This window comes from Crocodylus siamensis, chromosome 4 (genome assembly GCF_052110815.1).
Source record: "Crocodylus siamensis isolate JL-2025a chromosome 4, ASM5211081v1, whole genome shotgun sequence".
In the NCBI taxonomy this organism is placed as follows: domain Eukaryota; kingdom Metazoa; phylum Chordata; order Crocodylia; family Crocodylidae; genus Crocodylus; species Crocodylus siamensis.
The window spans coordinates 92,472,591-92,494,487 of NC_143398.1; the positions used below are offsets into that span (position 1 = coordinate 92,472,591).

The window sequence follows — 21,897 nt, forward strand, 5'->3', positions numbered from 1 at the left end:
TGTTTTGGGATACAACATTACATGATTAGTATGTGCTTATGAATAATGTCTTGCATTCAAAAGCTTGTCTAACTTTATTCCAACCATGCAGTTGGTCCAGTAAAAGATATCACCCCAAAAATCCCTGCCTCTTGTAATGTTTTTATGAAGTTAGACATTTTAAATTTAATATTTCATTTGCATATTTATAATAAGGTATGTAGATAAAGTGAAATAGCAAAGTAGAGAAACCCTATGGAAATCACTGAGCTCAGTTCAGTAAAGAACTATATTGGGACCATAAAAGTTCAGACCAACCTATTCAGAGAAAAGTTTAGTCCACATGGAGTACTATATGTCTAATGTTGTCTGATCACCTAATAAAAACCTGGCATAATGCACATATGAAAAAGTGCCAGTTAAGGTTGCTGGGTAAACCCCTACTATTCTTGGGTTTTGTGGTTTTTAGAGCATGAAACGTAAGGTTGAACAGGTGTATCTTTATATGAATAAAACGTCTTTATATAAAGTACTTTATTGATAATACATGTTTATACCATACTAGCACTGAGCACTAGCACTTTCGAAAGTCGGAGGTAAAAAATACTTATCTGGGTACCTGCCAAATGTTTATAACAGCTCTGAATCCTTGAGGTCATTGAGAGATACAAAGTCCAAGTAATCAAAGGTCTGCCTGGGCCCGATGGTTTATTGAGCTGGTGTGATTGAAGGAAACATTTCTATAACCAAAGACACAGTGGGGAATAGAGTGGTTAGTATTCCATCCGGCTTTATTTGACTCCCTGTCTCAAATAACCATTTACAGTGGATTAGCTAGGGAAATCTGTGACATGAGTCCAGACTAAGGCTTTGAACTTATGCCTTCTGGAGCTGTAAATTTTAAATTACTGTCTACTGTGCCCTGGCATTGGATACTCAACACTTCTAAGATATGTATGCATCATCATCAATATGGCTTTTGAAGCCAAAGTTTAATCTTCTGTTCAAAAGTTCTTGGGTAAAACAATTTTATATGCAATTATTAGTACCAGTTATGGATCATAATAAGTGTAATATACACATCTTTATCTTGTTTAGGTGTAGATTATCAGATTTGGAAAGCCTGAGATGGATCAGGTTTTTTTATATTCTTTCCCTAGGTAGGTATTGGGGTGTTATCTTCTTGAAATAATGTTAACTGTTCAAATTACATATTTTTATGATTAGTAAGCCAGTCTATTGACTGGTCAAATAACACCAGTTTGCCAATTAATTCACTGTACTATTTGACAAAGATAAAATATTTCACCAAGCCAAGAATGCCCTTATGCAAACAGTGGATAACTTCCACAAACAGTGCTGCACACTTTGTTCTTTACTTCCAGGGCCAAGGCTTTTCTGCTGATTATTCAGCATGTAACCTTGTAGTAGATATGGCAAAACATAAAGCAAGAAACATTCCATCCAAGTGTGAAAAAGGTGGGGACTGCAGACCCAACAGGCCAATCCAAAGAGTTTGTTTCTGCATCGTGGTGAAAAGGATATTCTGCTTTGCACCATGTGGTGGAAGAAATGTCCAAGTGCTACTGCATGCACAGAATTTGTCGGTCAATTTAGAGAATCATTTATTGAAAAATAAGAAATAGGCTGAAAAACATAACTGCTGGGAAGTTGGTGATGGTGTATCAGTGTTAAGATCAAATAAGAGAATGGCCAGTAAATAGCTGACTCGTATTTAGGGGAAGTGGAAGACTGGTACTAATGAATGTAATAATGATGAGAAACACCTTGATAAAGCAGTTGAAGCTGCTAAATAAAAAGACTGCTCACCTGCCTAGTAAAATGACATTTAATTTTTTTTCCCCTTTAAAGTTGCTATGTTTGTTATATTAGTTTTTGTTTCTTTTTTTCCTCCTTTTTTTCTTGTTACTCATGTTAGTCTTTAAATGTCAACCTAACCATACTAAAAAAAGTTCTAATTATTCTTTATCTACTTTTTTCAATATAACTTTATCACGATGCTCTCTTGAGTTAAAATTACTCAGTAACCTGGTCTTTGTAATCAGACAAAAGTTGGCAATCTTTCTGTCATTACTAATACTCTTCTAATAAATGAATACGTTTACTTGACTTAAATATAGTAACATTGTCTACATCAAATATTGTCAATTCATTGATTTGTTAGTTATTTTTTGACCAGTTAAGTGGGCTGTTCTACACAGTTTTTATCTTTCTAGTTTTGAAGAACACTTCGAGTGTAGACAAACATGCACTTGGAGTGGTTTCAAAACAGCAGGAGAGCTGCTGATCTGGACCATGCTATAGCTTTTATACCATGGCGAGAAGTTGAAAACCCTGCTTTATTCAAGAGTTAAAGTTGGGGCAGCTGAACTCACTTGTATTGTTTATGCACAAACAGCAGTTGGAGCAGGTCTGGGCAGTTATTCGCCTGGTGGGCCACTTAACAAGTTTTGGGGAACTGTCAAGGGCCACAAGGATAATATACCCACTGTCAGACTGCTAAGCTCTATCCCTTGACAGGTGCCCTAGCCCCAGTTGTCATTTTGGGTCCAGAAGTCCTACCCTACCTTTGACCCTGGAAGTCCCTCCCCTTGCCACAGAAGTACTTGGGGGGGCATTGCCCCATTGGAACCAGAAGTCCTGCCCTGTCACATGGTCCATGACATAAGAAGACCCACCCATCAGATGCCAAACCTTGCTCTGCTCGCCATCATGTTGGTCCCAGAAGCCCCTGCCCCCATCAGGTGGTCCCTGACATCAGAAAGTCTACCCCTTGACTGGAAAACACTGCCCTTCCTCAGGGCCCACCCTCATGGAGTATGGCTTGCCCCTGGGGGCCCAGCAAGTGAAGTTTAGGTTAGATAATGGGGAAGAACTTTCTTACTAGGACGGTAGTAAAATGCTGGAACAGGTTACTCAGAGAGCTTGTAGGATCTCCATCCTTGGAGGTTTTTAAGACCTAGCTAGACAAAGCCTTGGCTGGGATGATATAGTTGAAGGTGGCTCTGCTTTGAGCAGGTGTTTGGACTAGATGACCTCCTGAGGTCCCTTCCAACCCTCCTTTTCTATGATTTTAAGTTCTGCCCTCCAGGCCACGGGGCACAGACACAACCTATCAAGTAGTGAGGGGTTTTGACCTTCTCTAACAACCTGTCCCATCACCCTCAACCAAGTGGGGCTTTGAGGGTCGTTGGAGCTCCCCAAGAAAGGTGCCAAACCAATCAAATCAAGGGCTGCACACACAAAACCTTTCAGAAGAAATCATTTTAACAAAGTATAGATTTAAAAAAAAAATCATATACTGAAAACCAAATACCTACTGTGACATTTTAATTTTATTTAAAAAATGTTTTTGTCTTGATTTGTGTATTGGAGTCATGCATTTAAAGGTAATTGCATAAAAGCTCAAAATAGTCTTACTGTTTTCTATATTGTTTGGGGTGGTAGGGGTGTGTGGTTGGGGGTGTGTGCTGGGCTGTGGGTATGGTGATGGGTGGGATGTTTGGAGGGGGCATGGCAGGGAGTAGGGTGTGTATGGGTATGATGGGGGTGGGTGGGGTGTAGTTTCCTGGAGTGACCACTTTCCATCCATCCAGCCACTCACAGGAGGCTGCTGATTATGGCAGGCAGGTAGAGTTGGATAGAAGGTGGCTGGGGGCTGGAGCTCCGCACACTAGGGCAGGAGCCACCCAGCTTTCTCCCTGCCTGCTTTTTGTGATTTGGCTGAGCCGAGCCGAGCCCCTCCATAGACGGGGTAGGAAGGACTCTGCACTGTCTACCTGGTTCACAGCATGCTGCAAAGGGGTTGAGGTAGGGGCAGCCAAGCCTGGTGCTGCCCACTCCCTTGGCTTCTGTCCCACACCTGCCCAGCAGAGCTTCAGCTGAGCAAACTCTAGCTCCTGCCGCTGCTGCTGTGCCCATCTCACCCACGTGTCTTGTGTAGCCGTATGCCAGGCTCTCAACCCTTTTTGCTTTGTGAGGCAGCCAAACTCCTCCATACACCTCTCCCCCAGCCCCCAAGCCACGCATGAGTGGGACCAAAGCAAAGGGTCCCAGCCCACGTTTCTTGTGCCTCTGAGGAGTGGCTTGCTTCTGCCTCCAACTGTGGAAGCAACTCCATGGGTAGCTGGAGGGCAGTGAGCTACAAGCAAAGTGCCCCCACCTTCTCCCAGCAATGCTGCTGCTTCTGCTCCCTACGTGCTGCCTACAGGACTGCAGCAGAGACAGGAGGATGAGCTACTGAAAGGAGAGAGAGCCAAGCAGTTCCCTGGGGCTGCAGCTGTGGCAGCAGCAGCCCCATCTGGACACTGTGAATGCTGGCTGGGGCCCTAGGTAGCAAGTACCCCCTAACTTCTGAAAATTTTAATAAGTACCCCAACACTCAATTTTCCAGGGGATTTTATATTTACAGGCTAATGTGTGCCATATGTTGGAAGAAGGGCTATGTATATAAGGCTGTGGTATAACAGATGTCTGATCTGGTGAAAGTAGGGTTGCCACCTTTTACACCAGGGATGCACAACTCAAGTGTGTGCCTGGGCTAGAGGTGATGTTGGCCAAAGCTAGGAGGGCTGAACCCAGTGTTGTGCAGAGCACGGTACGCCAGATTATTACTGGGGAATTTAAAGCACCACCCAATGTGTAGCACACCACATTTTTTACCATAGTTTTGAGAGGAAAAGAGGATGAGAGAGAGCGAGTATTGGGGTACCTGCGTACCCCCTGCCTGTCTCGCATACCCCCAGGGGTATATGTACCACAGATTGAGAAACTACGCCCTAGGGGTAAGGATGGGAGCACAGTGTGCTGGCCTGAGTAGGAGCATGGGGGCGCTTAGCCCCATTATGAGCACAGCAGATACAGCTGGGGGCTGAGTGATGCAGTTAATTGGTAGGTGTCCACCTGCAGGCAGGATCCAATCAGCTGGTGGATCTGGCCTATGGGGCATATTTTGCTCACCCCTGAGTTAAAGTATAACAGCTGCTCCCCCTCTCCTTTTGAAAATACTCCAGGGGTACATTTGTCCATGTTCTTAGATATTTATTGATATGTTTTTCCCTTTTTTGTAGGTGATTTAGGCTGTGGACAGGCTTTACATTTTGTGCTGGGTAAAATGGGTTTCTCCTGGCACAAAATGAGAGCAAGGGTTTTTTTGTTTGTTTTTGTTTGTTTTGGGGGGGGGGGGGGGGTTGCAGAAAACTGGCTCTTCTGTTAAAAAGAAAGAGAGAGAGAACTCTTCTTACCTGAAAGATCTCTCTCCTCTGGCAACAACTTGAGGCTGACTTTTAATCAGTGGAATGCTGGGGGTATCCCAGTCTGGGGTTAATTGGTATGCTTAACTCAATACCCCCAGCATTCCACAGTCCTCTGATACCCCATGAAGGGGGAGCGAGATCTCTGGCTCCCTGATAGCGCACCCGGAGCAAGCTGTCAGTGAGCCCTGCAGGCACCGTGTTGCTGCTTAAATGTTCTGGGGGACTGGGCTCTAGAGACTGGAGATATTCCACAGATGCACCCATCTTGGACCCAGCTGGTCCCTCATTCCATACATGGTTCCAGGGTGACCTGTAGTCAGGCATGGGGTGGCCTAGCAGCACTTGCTTTGCTTCCCGCCCTTTGCATATGTGGGGGTGGTCCTTATCTGTGAAAGAGGCAGGCAGCAGAGGTAGCACAGCTACTGCCAGCTGATTCCCAGATGGCATCAGCTGGAACCAGTCTGTCTGCCATGGAGACAGAAGTAATGAAGAAGCAGCTCCCTATTGCCACCTCTCTGGAGAGCTCACCTTGGGATAACTTTTCTCTCTCCTGTCAGGCAGCTAGAACACTTCCTTGTCTTGCCACATTTTCTAGTGCTACAAATTTCAGAGATTTGAATGCCTGTCCCTAGTCTTAGTTAAGTGTATTATATGCCCAGAGGCATAGATTTGTGCCAGTAAGGCATGAATGTGGTTCATGTTATCAGCCATGACCTGCGATCACATGATCCATTTCCTGTATGCATCAGTATTTCCCAAAATCATGACATAACTATTAAAATATTCCAAGAATTAACTACAGTTAAGAAATAATTACTAGTCATTGTACTGAGTTCACAAAACAAATGTGCCTTTTCTTTTTAAAAAGAAAATCAGCTTTTGGACTGTATAAATAGACTTCTGCAAACATAAGCAAAATCAGCCCAGTGAACAACAGCAGTCATTATACTTAACTTTTACAGAACTAGAAGCTTCAGAGCAATATTTGCCAGCATAGATGCCATTGCTCACAGAAGGCTCTTTTGTTTTATAAAATAGTTGAAAAACTACATGTGCTGTTTTCCAATTAAAAGTTTTGAGACCAACACTTATGCTGAAGATCGTATTTTCAGTAGTTCTTAGATCCACCACAATATTTTTTCATGTAACTTCTTGATAGTTTTAAACACAAGAGCTATTAAATAGCATAACAAGTAGTGAACATTTTTGAGACTCAAAGGGGAAGAGTAGTGAGCTGAAGTGTTTGCTCATCAGTTCAGAAAATATGTACAATTATTTGGGTGCCTCATTATGTAAATGAGGCTGACTTTTAATCACCCATTTCTGACAATCTTGTCTTACTGCTTTAGCTCACAGCAAAGTGCCTTCAATTTTTAAAATGAAGTAAACATTTTCAAATGGTTCCTTCAAGGAAGAAAAAGCTACTTTTCTTTCACCAGGCCAAAACTTGTGAGACAAACTGTACGCATGTTAAAGTAGCTTGGGTTTTTATTTCCATAAGCTTAATTCCAGGTCTTTAGACTTTTCTACATGGATCCAGCCATAAGCTTGAGACAAAATTACTGTTTAGTTTAACTCTCCCCAAGTTCATCAGTTTCACTTAGCTATAGAAATAAGGACATAATTATATCAAGTCATCTGCTAAGTCTGCCTTTTCCTCCTAGGTCTGTATTTAGGCACCATAAATAGAGGTTCTGATTCTCTCAACTTCCTATGTTTAGCATCTCTGAAAATGAGGCCACCTGGTTTTTTAGCTGTCTAAATATGGATTTTTGTCCCTAACGTTAGGTATCTACATATGAAATTTTTTGCCCTAAGCATCAGACATTTTAAGTAGCCCTCATATTTTTCTGTGAACTCTCAGGTTTCCTTAACAAATGTAGTTTTCCTGTTCTAAGTGCAGAAAAAGGAGGCGAGAAAGTGAAGGAATTCAAGGTGTTTAAGCATTGGAGGAAAATATTTTATAAAAATACGGATTTGGGGGCTGAGATTCTGTTGTTTTTGGAATGCACACAGTATGTGAAGCTACTGCAGCATAATTAAGAATAATAACGGGAATGTTTATGTGGTATTTTTATCGGTTAATCCTTTTTAACTTTTATTTTTGCTTTTTTTTTTAACTCATGAGGATTGTATTATAATAATGCCTCAGGCTGTCATGTAAAGCAGTGTGTAACAAAGATAAAGAATGTCTTCACTTATGAGACCTATTTACAAAAATAATCAACTTTTTTACTTAGATATTGTACACGAAAATCTGAAAATGGGATCAGATGGTGAAAGTGACCAAGCCTCTGGGACATCCTCTGATGAAGTTCAGTCTCCTACAGGTGTTTGCCTCAGAAACCGGATACACAGACGGATCTCGATGGAGGTAATCAGTTTTCCCATAAGGACCCAATAAATTAACAAGAGATTTGGGGATCTTTTAAATTGCTGTATTGAATTGTTTGTCTTCCTCCCAGTTTACTTGGAGGCAAATTTGTTTATATTCAGTATAGAATGATTTTGTTATGATGCAAGGAGATCATTACACTAATTTCTATTTCTAGCAGTCAGTCTTCAGAATTTAGTTATTACTGGCAGTGTTTATAATCTGTTCAGCATGAAAAGCCAGTTATTGTTTTGAAAAGTATTTGATTCTTAAATGCAAGCAAGGAAAGAATTTATCAGGCTTTCTGGGATATTAAAGGCTAAACTCTTAGTGTAGAATTGATGCTGGGTGTCACGTTAAAACAGCTTTTTGCAGTAAGCACAGGCATGCAGGAAGGAAATGAGGTGCTGGGTAACCCAGTCAAGGAAATGTTCACATGTTTTGTGAGTTTTTCTGTATCTGTTGAGAGAGACTTAATGCTCACTTGTTCATGTAATACTTTCTAATCCACGTAAAACTTTTGAAAGTAAATACAACAAAGATGGTCTTGACTGCTCTTGCCTTTCTCTCTCTTCCTGTTTTTTAATGAACGGAACCTCACAGGACTGTAAACAAAAGGAGGAAAAAGTATTTTATGAAGAACTATGAACATGATTTCCTTTATTTATGACATTCATTATGAATACAAGCCACCCTTGCACTTGCTTTGTCATTTCCCCCAGCAAAAGAACAGAACTTTTCTCTGTTTCTTAATTCTAATAGTTCTGATTCAGATGTGCCATTTTGGCAATAATCTGTTAAATTCTGTGGTAGGTTGCACATATAGGTATGTACTGGAGGTTAAAATCTGCTACATGAAAATTGTTTAAGTGTAACAAAATGCAGGGCTTTGGAAAATGCTTCTGGATTATTTGATACTTGAAACTTATCTGCCAAAATGAGAACTACAAGTTATGTTTCTATGCTCAAGTAATTAAAAAACATTGTTGATTAATCCATTAATCCCTTAATCACTGTACACTCATTTGGGGGGTGGGGAGACGGGATTTTTTAAACCAAAATAATAAATCCATTTTTTTGTTTTTTATATGCTAAATGCCTGATCCTTAACCCTTTGAAGTTGCACCACTGTTTTAGATACTTTAGGATTAAGTCCATTGAGTTATGCACAGTAAAAGAAGTCCTGATTCAAGAATTTACATGTAAAAGACATAGGAAAACTTGTCAGATTTCTTCTGCCCCCTCCCCCCAAACTTTTAAATAGGAATTTCCCGCATATCATCTGTATCTGCTAAATATTATTGTATTCTTTTTGAGTTGACAAAATAATGCATAGGATGCAAACCTATTAATCAAAAAGTAACCATTTATAAATGACTCTTTAAGCTTATAAAACAGCTGTAATATCCAACTGCTAGTAGCTCTGAAAGTGTTTCTCATTTTAGTTTGTCAGTTTTATTTAACAAATATCCATTTCTTTATTTTCTTTATCTTTGCTTAATTCCAAATGTTTGTTTCTAAAGCAGCTGAAATTAACATGATACGAGTTGTTTCTTTGTCTGTTGACTGGTACTGTACAATCAGTGAGGTCATGATAGTTCTGGCATCTGTTTCTGTGCATCCTGTGAATAATGAGGCTTTCCTCTCAAAATGTTTCAGTAGTGATGTAGTGATTTTTAAAGATAAGGGATTTTTTTTAAAGTGATTTTTACCACAGCTAAAGAACTGGTTCTGAATTTTCAGAGTAGCTGTAGCTACTTGATTTTTTGTTTCCTTAATGGATATATGAAGCTTATTTGTTAAAAGTATTATTGGTGGGATTTTTACATTCGTGTTTGTGCAGCACCCAGCAAAAGGGGAACCTTCTACGCTATTCTGATAATTTGTGGTACCAGCTGAAACAAATACACCCAGACAGAGAAAGTTGGTTACAATGATATGCTTTGTTATTGTTTGGCCTTTGGCAGGCTGCAGTGAAGGCTTTGATTGAGATCCGCTGCTGATGCTCCCCTCCCTGCCAGTGAAATATGAACTTGTTTTTCATTCCAGCCTGAATTTACCATTTTTGTTTGCTTGATATTTGGTCTGTTTTTTGATATTGTACCTAATCTTTTACATGTGGGACTACTTGAAAAAAAATTATTTTAAAAAACAATGACTAGAACTATTCTTTTTAAGGCTGAGAGTTGGGACTGGCCAGCTGGAATGTAACCAGATTTTTTTTTAACTTAACTGAATTATCTCTAAAATTTTCTATGCACCTGTAGAGGAAAGTTTGTGTACTCCTACTCCAAAGCTGAACTCTGTTTACTGTTAATATCAATTAACATTTCTCAGATGTTTTCCCCATCCAAGCTTAAATATTGGCCTAAAGTGTCTTTTAGCAAATACCTTTATGTTCAGAATGCTAGAAATTTCACTCATGGAGTTTAAGCAAGGTGACCATCAGAGCTCTGAAGAAGACAATAAGCTTGCTACAATAGGTTTTCCTTTGATCAAAGTAGTATCAATATAAATAGGTTGTGAATATCATTTCAGTTAATATTCAGTATCAGAATTCATATATCTCCCTTTGAATGACAGTAGTCTTTGATTGTGGCTATAGTAATGAATCCGCTGAAAGAAGTAAAACTGCAGGTGCTGTAGTTTAATTAAAACCAAAACCATAAGTAAGGTTTTGACATATATGGAGAACTGATGATGCAGATTCTCTTTCCCATGGTATTTGAGAAGCGGAGTTCAGCTGGGTAAAGGTTTAATTTTATTTCAATATATTTCTTTTAGCCTAAAACAAGGATCAACGACCCCCAGCACATGTGCCAGAGCATGACACGCCACGGCTGACCCAGGCTCTGGGCTGCTGCTGCCAGCCACAGAGCCCAGGCTTCTTACAGCAGGTGTCTGGGAGGCTGCAAGCCCTGCTGGAAGCGGCCCAAGCTCCACAGTTGGCAGCAGCTATCCAGGTCCTGGGCTGGCTGCAGGGGTGGCATCAGCCTCTTCCCAGTGTGGGGGCTCAGAGAGGGCTGTGCTGCAGGCAGGAGTGGAGCAGGCTCAGCTGCATGGGGTGGCCAGCTATAGCCCAGGTGGCCCTGGAGGGATGGTTATGGCAGGCTAAGGTGAAGTTTTGGGGTGGCTATAGCCCTGTGGGCTCCAGAGCCCGAGCTGAACTTTGCACCAGCAGCAACTGTGTGCACCCCTCTGGGCAGATGGCAGGGAAGGGACCAGTAGAAACTATGAATCCACAGATATTCAGGATTTTCTCTCAGAGCAAAAATGGCCACTTTAATACAAAATAACCCAGGAACAACCAGGGTTAAATGGCTTCTGGGAGAGTTTCTCCTGGAGAAGGTAATCTGTGTACAAATTGTCTTCTAAGAGTATTGATGGCAGTCCTCCAACATCCCAGGGTGCTTTTCCCCACTTCCTCAGTCCAGGGCACTCTGTTGCTTGCTGGACTCTACTGTTTCAGCTGAGCAAGTAACATAACATGCTCCTTCACAATCTCCACATTTGTGCTGCAGGGAGATGGGACAGGGAGACCCTGAGCAGTCTGTCAGCCAGTTAGGGCCCCCCTGTTCCCTGTTGCCGTTTCCAGGCATGCTGAGATGTGAGCACTGGGCCTTCCTGGCTGTGCAGTGTCATCGCTGAAAGCTCTCTGCTTTTCAGGGGCTCAGCATTTGAATGTCTGTTTAGATAGCTCCAGGTAAGTTTTTCTACCTGGAGAACAAATCTGGGAGAATTCTTACAGATTATTTGAATGTGTATACGCAGCCCCAGAGATTCCTTTGAAAGCAAGCAGCATCTATATGACAGATGACCCATAGGCTTTTTCACAATCCAAGGATAGTCTTTAATTCCTTGTACTTGCCTGAACATTATAATTATTACAAGAGTGTCCTTTCTGAAAGAGGGCATTAATTCAGGGGGGTTCCACATTCAAAACATTGGACCTGTCTGAGAATATCAGCTGCATGTGAATATTCTGGAGACCAATGCTTCAAAGACCATGTATCCCACAAAGTTATATGGTTCAAAATGAAGTTCAGGCCATCACAATTTACACTTGCATTCCCCACCTGCCTCCAAAAAAGCCAAGGAAGCACTCTGCTTTTGACCTAGGTTTTTTGTCTCCTGTTACTGTAAAGCCTTGTAAATTTTTGTCCCACAGGGCATTTTTAGTCATCATATATCTGGAAGGGAAAGAGAACACAGTTCCAAAGAGACCAAGTGAATTCTTTCATAGATCCTCCTGACTATTCTCTAGATGAGGAAATTCATAGATCAGACCTTATTTCAGTGAAAGTTCTAACTATTTTGTGCTACTGCCATGGTAAGGTGTTGGTTGCACTCTTGTTGCCTGTTCTTTACCCATGGCACATTAAGGCTTTATAATAGGTGCTTTGGGGTTGTGGTGTTAGAGTACATGTTCTTGTGATTTGCTTTAGGATAACTGGCCACTTTTGAATACAGGGACTAAACTTGATTGCCCGGCAGGCCTCTTTTTCAGGCTTGTGTTCATAACTTCATCTTTGACTCCCAGCTTTAAAAAAATATTATGGCCAGGAGAAAAAATGTCTCCTGCTCTATGGCATTTTAAAGACTTCACTGGCAAAGAACCCTTCCTCCAAATGGGGAAGGAAGCTCCTGTATGTCTTCCTATAATTTCCTATGAATTCCAGAGTTCTAGGGCAGAGATTCCCAAACTTTTTCTTATTAAAACCCCTTCCAGATTTACCAGCTGCCTACGTATCCTTACCAGCATACATTTTATATTTTAATCCCTCAAATGTCAATGATTATTATAATGAAAATTAAATCCACCATTACACAATTTCTCCTGCATACTCCACAGAGATGTTTTACGTACTCACCTCCAGCGGTGAGCGTACCACAGCTTGGGAGCCCTTGTTCTAGGGAGACAGTATTCAGTGGTCCTAACAGTACCATACTGGTCCAGGCAGATATCACTTTCATCTCATGCTGACTCTCTATGTTGGTCCTATGTGGTCTGATCCAGTCTTACAGTACTGCTCAGAATCAAAATCAGGTCACCTCATTCTTTCTTTGCAAGCCTTCATGATCTGTAGCATGGTACATCTAAGCATATGGTTGCGAGGCTGTTTGTCAGAAGAAGGGGTTTTTTTCTTCTTTCTAACCTGAAAAAAATGTCACTGTGATTCAGTCAGGGTATCTTACAGTGTCTCACCACCTTCTTCATCTTAGTCTCTCAAGTCCTAATATTTGGCAGCTACTTCAGTTTGCTCATATACTACTTGAAGACATTGTTTTTGGAGCTTTCTTTCATCTGATTGGTCTCGGACTTTCATTTATAGGGCTTTCTAACAAAGGAATTTATCTGTTGTATCAGTGGTCTCATTTTTTTTTAAACTGTCTGAATTTGTGAGCTATCTTATATCAAATAATATTTTCTTAATGGCAGTGACTGCAGTTTGCCAGATAAACAAGCTTCCAGTTAGGGCACACTTTTTACTGGATTTTGTAAGGGTTATGTATTAAGGCTGGTCACAGCGTCAGGTGCTGATTCGATTCTCAGGAGATTCAGTCCAATTCAGTGTCCAAATCTCCAAATCCCAATTGAATCAGGGGCCATTTAAAAGGTTCAAATTGATTCAAAGCTCTTCAAATCAATTCAGAAAAGATTCAGAGAGCTTCAGAGATTTGGGCAATCTCTGTTGGCTGCCGCAGGGAACTGGACTTGGACTCCATGCTGGTAAGTAGGGGGCAGGGGAGGAGTCTATGGGGGGACCCCTACCAGGCCCCATCCTGTGCCTGCTTTCCCAGCTCTCCCCCCACTCCCCCCCATGGCTGCCCCGCTCAGCCCCAGCTCCCAGTTGTTTAAGAAAAGTTTCCCCCACCCAACTGCTGCTGCCAGGTGGGGCAGTGATCCCCACTGGTCCATGCTGTGTGGGAGGCTCTGTCATGAGGTAATCCCAACGAGGATCAAAGGGAGCAGGAGAGCACACAAGCCTCCATGGCTCACCAAAAGCATCCTGGAATGTCTCCTTGGTAAAAAGGAGGCTTACACCCAATGGAAAGAAGGGGTCATCACCAGGGAGGACTATTCTGTAGTTGCTCGGGGATGTAGGGGGGTAGATGTAGGGGGGTAGTTAGGAAGGCCAAGGCAGAGATGGAACTGGGACTAGCTTCCCAGATTAAGGACAATAAGAAGTCCTTTTTTAAATACATAGGGGGTAAAAAGAAGGTGCCGGGTAATGTGGGGCCCTTGCAGGACGCGTTGGGAAATTTGGTCGTCACACCAGACGGCAAAGCTAACATGTTTAACGATTTCTTTGCCTCCGTCTTCCTAAGTAGGGACCAGAACAGCCACCTCCCTCGGGCCCTGGGGGAGGCACCCCTGGGCCACAGGTTAGCGAGGATTTAGTTAGGGAGCTTCTGGAGGGGTTGGACCTATTCGAGTCAGCCAGTCCAGATGATCTCCACCCTAGAGTTCTAAAGGAACTGGCCGAGGTCATTGCAAGTCCCCTAGCACAGCTTTACGAGCACTCGTAGTGCTCTGGTGAGGTACCGGAGGACTGGATGAGGGCCAACGTGGTTCCCATCTTCAAAAAAGGCAGGAAGGAGGACCCGGGAAACTGTAGGCCAGTTAGTCTTACCTCGATCCTAGGCAAGCTGTTTGAGAAAATTATGCTGGCACACATCCAGGAGGGGCCAGCAGGGGACTGCATGCTTAGGGGCAACCAACACGGGTTCATCAGTGGCAGGTCCTGTCAGACCAACCTGGTGGCCTTTTACGATCAGATCACCAGATCATTAGATGCAGGGGTAGCAGTGGACATAGTCTTCCTGGACTTCCGGAAGGCTTTTGACACTGTCTCTCACCCTGTTCTCATTAAGAAACTGGGGGGCTGTGGTGTAGACACCCACACAGTCAAATGAGTCGCCAGCTGGCTGGAGGGCCGCACCCAGAGGGTGGTAGTGGATGGGTCCTTCTCAACCTGGAAGGACATGGGCAGTGGGGTTCCGCAGGACTCTGTCCTCAGGCCCGCGCTGTTCAACATCTTCATCAGTGGTTTGGACGAGGGGGTAAAAAGCACCCTGTTCAAATTTGCTGATGACACTAAGATGTGGGGGGACGTGGGCACACTGGAAGGATGCAACAGGCTACAATCAGACCTCGACAGGTTACAAGGGTGGGCGGACGAGAATAGGATGGGTTTCAACACAGACAAGTGCAAGGTGATGCACCTCAGGAGGAACAACCGGCACCATACCTACAGGTTGGGGAACTCTCCTCTTGTCAGCACGGAGACGGAAAGGGATCTGGGGGTCATCATTGACTCCAAGATGAACATGGGCCAGCAGTGTGGGGAGGCAGTTAGGAAGGCCAACTGCACCTTGTCATGGATCCACAGATGCATCTCGAGCAGGTCCAGAGAGCTCTATGCGGCACTGGTCAGGCCACAGTTGGAGTACTGCATCCAGTTCTGGGCGCCACACTTCAAGAGAGATGTGGACAGCATGGAGAGGGTCCAGAGGAGGGCCACTTGCATGATCAGGGGACAACAGGGCAGGCCCTATGAGGAGAGGCTACAGGACCTGAACCTGTTCAGCCTCCAAAAGAGAAGGCTGAGTGGGGATCTTGTGGCCTGTTATAAACTAGTCAGGGGGGATCAGCAGGCATTGGAGGAGTCACTGTTCCTCCGAGCACCGCCAGGAGTGACCAGGAATAATGGTCACAAGCTGGCAGAGGGTAGGTTTAGGTTAGATATCAGGAGGTGCTACTTCATGGTCAGGGCAGCTAGGGTCTGGAACCAGCTTCCAAGAGAAGTGGTGCAGGCTCCTACCCTGGGGGTTTTTAAGAGGAGGTTGGATGAACATCTTGCTGGGGTTGTTTGACCCCAGTATTCTTTCCTGCCATGGCAGGGGGTCGGACTAGATGATCTGCTCATGTCCCTTCCGACCCTAGAAACTATGAAACTATGAGCTCCCCAACCCCTGCCTGCTTTCCCAGCCACCCCCATGGCTGCCCCACCTGCCCCAGCTCCCAGCCCTTTAAACAAAACAACAGAAAAATGACTCATCGGCTGCTGCAGCAGCCTCAGGGCTTCGGGGGTCTTGTGACAGAGCCCCCCACGGGGCAGCAGGGAGCAGCAGGATGCCCCACCCCACCTGGCAGGAGCCTGAGAGTAGGCGTTTGCTTTTAAGGGCCAGGAGCTGGGGCCAGGCAGGGCAGCCGTGGTGGGGAGGGAGGGGCTGGGACAGTGGGTGGGGGTCAGGAGACTCGTGACAGAGGCCCCCATGCAGTGTGGGGCAGTGAGGATCGCCTCTTCCACCTGGCAGCAGCCGGTGAATGGGGGCTTTTTTCCCAAAGAGCCGGAAGCTGGGGCTAGACGGGGCTGGGAGAAGTGGGTGATGGGGCCTGTGTGATTTGGAGATTCGGCTGAATCAGCAGCAGCTGAATCTCCGACTCAGATTTGGCCAAGTCAATTTGGGACAGTGATTCCAGTCACCGAATTGAATCACTGTCCCTCAAATTGGCTGAATCCAAAGCAAATACTAGCCTTTTCACACAGGCCTATTATGCATATCATCATATAAACATCCTCTCCAAGGTCACATTGTAAGTGTGATTCGGTGAGTTTTTCTTCCAGTGTTTGTCACACTTACCCATTCCAAGGAGCATTCTGCATGCTTATGCTGTATGCAGAAAGTATCTTTGCACTTCCACCTGCTGATGCTAGATCTCTTAAAAATACCACTCAATTTAGGTTCCATTTTTTTATGACTACACTCTCTTCAGTGCTTTTTCTATAAGTTTTATGTCCAAATGGGATAGTTAATTGCCTGTCACTTTGCTGTGACCTGACTGACCTAAAACAAGAAGACTGTATTTAAGGCTTTCTCAATTTAAAGACAAAACTGCCATCAGCCTTCTTCGGGGATGCTTCAATCACAGATATCTGTTAAAAAGTGGTCTGTCATAAAAAGTAATTCAATTAATATAGAGTATTAATACTTAGGTGCAGTTCCAGGGAGGAATACTGTTTCATACACCATTTTGCAGAAGTTTTTTCCAAGCTTAAGTCAGACCCTTTCATGTTGAGGCGTTGCTCATTTTGAATTGGACAGTTTCACCATGCAGTATTTCTCTGTTGTTTTTCTTCTGTTGAACTGAATATTGTATTTAATGTTCATTATTAGTGTTATTAAGAGACATTGTGAGCACAGACAGAAGTTATGCTTGTTGCATGATCGGCCCCCTGAAAGTGCCCTATAGCTGTTCTGTGACACATTGCATGGCTGCATAATGCTTTTAAAGTGCCTGATCACACAACAGATTATCTCAAGGATCAGATGAAGATGCTCCACTTTAGAGCACTGTAGAGAACTTTTGTTCCTTAGAGTTAATTTGTGCTGAAATGGCTGCTGGCAGGATGGGAGGAGGGAAAAGGAGCGAGCCGTTTTGCCTGGCTTAAGCTAGAGGTGGGGCAGGTGGTTTGGAGACCCCGCCTTGTGGGCACTTCTCCTTTTCAGTCCCCCTCCAGCCCAGCCTGGCAAAACCCAGCTGGCAGCTCACTCCCTCTCCCCCCTCCCTTTCTGCAGACAGGCATGGAGCTGGGGAGGGAGCTGGGGGAGAGGGGCAGATCCTTGGGCTCCTGCAGGTAAATTTGATTCCCCCTCCCCCCCCAGTCTCCCAACAGGTGAACGTCTGTTGGGGGGAGGGTGCTTTAACTTATAGTGCTTTATGTAAAGCGCCATGAGTTAGAGCAAGGACTTGCACGTCTATCAGTACCCTATAGGAAATTCCTCATGTTGGCATTGGAATTGCTGTTGCTTAAGCTGCAGTTTCTCTTGAATTTTTGTTGGGGGTGGGGATCTCTGTCTTTAGTTTTTTGTGCTCCAGGAGTGAGAATTTTTAACGGATGGTATCTTTAGAGAAGAGAGATGTATTTACCTTGTAATTCTTTCAGAATATTTGCTTGCTCAACCACCTCCTCTTAGTGTTGTTGGGGGGGAGGGGGGAGAGAGAGAGAGAGGGTTTCCTCTGAGGCATATTTTTATCTTAAGTTCATCCTCTTGCCTTGTCTTTTTCTTTATGTGAGTTTTGTCTCCCACACAATCAAAGGAAGTGATTGGAACATTCAGAAACCAGCACTTAAACTCAGTGGGGGGTGGCACATGATGCATGGCTTGTTTTTTACCCTGCTAACACAGCTCTCAAGGGCCAGCAGTCCCCAAAGAGCTTAGGAGAATTCAGCCTGAAGCGTGATAAGGAGCCTAATACTCAGTAATTCTTAAGAATGAGAACACTGCATAGTTAAAGACAGAGCTACGAGGTTTTTTTTCCTTTTCCCATTCTCTTCAAATTCCATCTCTCTCTGAGCTTCTTGAAATGCTGAACAGTAACCATAAAAAACAGTCCAAGGCATACATCAGAGCTCCTCTGACCACAAGTTATAACACAAGTTTAGTGTGAATATATATTCATTTCTTACATTTAAACTGACACTTCATAATGGAGGATTTATTGCATACCTTTTATCAGAGTTCTGGTGTTTTCTACAGTTTGTTTAAATATATAGCTATATTTCTCACTTGGATTTAAGTTTATTGAAATAGCTGTGGAAACCTTTTGCATCTGGAATTCAGTTACTGAATCCTGCAATTGTTGAAAGCAGTTCTAGCCATAATACCAGTGTGTTGTATAGTACAGTATGTTTTTATCATTCCAAAACCATAGAAGAAAAGAAAAACTTCTCTCTTTTCCCTGGAAGCATTATAAAAAAGCATAATTCTTATTAATTTGTTCTTGGATAGCTAATACAGTATATCTATAGAGTTTAAATTCTACTAAATCTATTTCTAAAACAGATATTCAAAATACTTATTTTTGGCCGCTTATGCAAAATGAGCCATAGTGAGAGAGTGTTTTTTGAGTTGTTGTTGTTTTTTTTTAAATACTATTAAACATCATTTCTGGAGAGATGCCAGGTTAGTTTTGTTGCAAGGTTTTTCCCATGTTCAGATAAGTAAATCTGAACCTTGCATTCTTAATTTTTTGGCTTGTACTTTACAGTATTCTCTTCTACATAGCCATAGCCAATGTAAAATTTTAAAGTAACACCTCCTTATATTCTTGTCAGTGATGAATTTGCTTTGTTGGTTACTAGAAATAGATTTTGTGCGAGGAAAATCTGACTCCAAGTGTTAAAATTAGACATTAAGACTTCTAGTTTTTAATATCAGTATCAAAAAGACCATTGATATTTACTGGGTAAGTTAGACAGTCCCTCTTCTTGTAATATGTCCTTATCCAAAAGACTAGAAAACTAATGGTTTATAAATGTCATGGTGTGGGAGAGAAAATGTGTTTTCTCTAATTGCTCCAAGGTAATTTCACATCTGATAGTTATTTGTGGACTCTGAGGCTGGATGGCAAATTTCTGGAAAAATGATTTGTCAAGCACTGACTCTTATTTGTACAGTTAAAAACCAGAAGTCCTGATGGAAATGGTTTTCCCCATCTTTTCATTAGTTAGGTCCTGATCTACAAAGGTTATCCTGATTCAGGGAGGGAATATCTAAATGCATCATAAAAGTAAATACCTTCTGGGTTTGACACTGTAGTTTAACTAACTTATTAGAAAATAATCCATGCAGAACAAAAGTGATCAGTACAGGGACAAGAAATCATGATCCTATGCAATGTATTGTCTTAATTAAATTAATTTTGGAAATGACTGCAAAAATCTGAGGAAATCTATTTGAGGTTCATATATTTGAGTTGTATTTTAATAACTGCTACTTTAAAAAGGAGGTTTCTTACTATAGATTCATAGATTGTAAGGCTGAAACAGACCTTGGAAGAGCATCAGGTCCAGCCCCCTGCACCAGGCAGAAAAATATAGTTTTATTCCAGTTTGAGGAGTCATCAATTGACTATATGTTAGTGCTGTCAGTAAAGGAAAGTCATATTTGAGTTATAAAACAATTAGTTGTAAACCAGTCTCTGTAGAACATTTCCTATATGATGGAAGTATTAGTCACTACCTTTCTTGCTTGGGAGTGTGCCTGATGCAGGATGTTGATGTGGCAAGCCAATAAATCATGTAATATGATTCACATTTAAACATTGCCTGTGGCTTAAGGATAGATAAGTATTGCATAATAACCCATTAGGTACTTTTAAAATATTGAAATCTATTAAAGGCAATATTTTCTCTCATTCTGAGTGAGAACCATAATCTGGATGTTAGCAACTGACAGATTTTTTTTAAATTATGAAGTGTTCATTTTTATTATATAAATGTCTCCCAGTAACAAGTAAAATGCTGTACTTCAAAATTATTGTTATTGTTTATTATTATTATTGCAGTGCCTAAAGGTGTTCTTGTACCAGACCAGTGGCTCCCAACCTTTTTGGAGTCTGGGTGCTCCTCCAAAATTTTCTGAATTTGGCAACAGCCCTGATTGAGAACCATTATTGCACTGCCTCAGCAATTCTCAACCAGGCTGCTGCCATGCACTCCTACCTGTATGAGGGTTTTCTGATAAACCTAGAGCAGGCAAGAGCAGAGTTGCAAGTAATGAGTTTTGTGCCCTTTGCAAAACTCCTCTGTGCCCATGGGAGGTAGGAGGAAAGGAAGGTAATCTTACCTGCCTTAGTTGTCCTTCTACCCAGCTCTTCTGGATGGTCAGTGCACAAGAGTGCTCCAGCCAAGCCTGTCTCCTGCAGGGCAGTGCAGAGGGCCATGGCTCAAGCATGAGGTCTTGCCACAGCCCTTCCCAGGCTAACCCCACATGTTTCTCTGAGAAATGCAGGACAGTCTCAGAACCTCTGTTTCCAGGAGGAGCTTGTGAGGTTGGACTGGTAAGGCCTACAGGGAAAGCAGCAACCATAGTTGCTTCCTGTCCTGGCTCAACAGAAGGTATGTGAGGAAGTTCTTTCTACCTGCCTGCAGTGACATCTCTGGCAGGATCTTGAGAGCCACTGTAACAGACACTGTTCAGACACATAACAAAAAGACTTACTATGCACATAACTGCATATTAATAGACTTTTTTTGTCTTGCAAAAGGTCAAGATGGAAAGGCTGGGCGTGATGATAAGATAAATGCATACAAATAGGAAAGCAACTTACACAGTCAATATTAAAATTAATTGGCAAAAATGCTTATTAGTCAAGGTTTGTTTAAAAATAAAGTAACTAACTTTGTACATTGTTAAGAATTAATGGGGTTCTTGGTATGTGTAGATTTGGGTTTCTCTTTTTCCCAGCAGCAGAGTTTTTATAGTCTAAATAATCTAACGAAATAATAATGGTGATGAGGATAAACACTTGGTTTTAGTCCTTTCTGCAGACTTCTGCCTCAGCAGACTTGTTACGTCAGAATTCTTCAGAGAATCCTGTTGGCTCTGAGTGTGCCATTTTTGTTACGTTACAAAAATGTAACAAAATGTAATGAGGCAGCTTTCAAAAAAACAACTGGACACCATGTAGGATCCTCAGAAAGTATATAAGTACAAGTTGTTGACTTGCACATTAGTTCTTCAGTTATCTGTTATAAAGAAAAGCTTTCTTTGTAATAATTTTCATGATATTATGTAAGAGATTATGAACATTTTTATTTGTGAGTGCATGTGTGAAAATGTATATAATACAAATAACTAGTGTCTTTTAGGATAAACATGACACAATATTGAGCCATGTAGATTAGACAGCATTATGATGTGGTTTGTTTGATCTCATTAAGTATTCTTTAGTAAACAAAAGTACCATGACTTAACTAGTGAGCAGCTTGTGGCTGCAGCTGACATATCTTGCTAACGCTAGCTGTAACTGGTGAGATGACTGATTCAGGCTGATACTTACTCACACCAGAGAACAAATCATTTTGATTTGACCTATAGTGGATTATTTGGGCAATCAGATTGACATCTGTAGACTTGAAGGTACAGTTCTCTTCCTTGTGGTGACTTTAAAAAACCTTAGTGACCATATCCAAAAGTCCATTTTGAATGTGACCTGACATTTCATGTATTTGCTGTTTTGTTCCAACATGTACAACCGAAGAAGATATTAATGCTAATGGTCTGGAAATTAAATGTCTCATATGCCTGAATACAACTCAGTTAATCAGGGAATCTAAAGAAATCATTGGTGTTTGAGACCAGGTGGTTTAGGGATGTTGTTTTTTTCTTTTAATACTACAGCGCTACTTTCATTTTCACCATATCCTATCTCACTGACAGAAAAATTTCAATATTCTTTCTTTAATTGCACTT

The 21,897-nt window shown here is 42.3% G+C and overlaps 1 protein-coding gene across 3 annotated transcripts in view; it reads left to right on the forward strand.

Annotated features, from left to right (window-relative positions):
- The window catches only part of CDK17 (cyclin dependent kinase 17), a 153,745-nt gene that overhangs the window by 94,947 nt on the left and 36,901 nt on the right, over positions 1-21,897 (forward strand). For all 3 annotated transcript variants that reach the window (XM_090042872.1, XM_090042871.1, XM_090042869.1), the window contains one exon: positions 7,496-7,629. In XM_090042872.1, the coding sequence (XP_089898998.1) occupies positions 7,496-7,629 (134 nt within the window). The remainder of the gene's footprint in view (positions 1-7,495; positions 7,630-21,897) is intronic.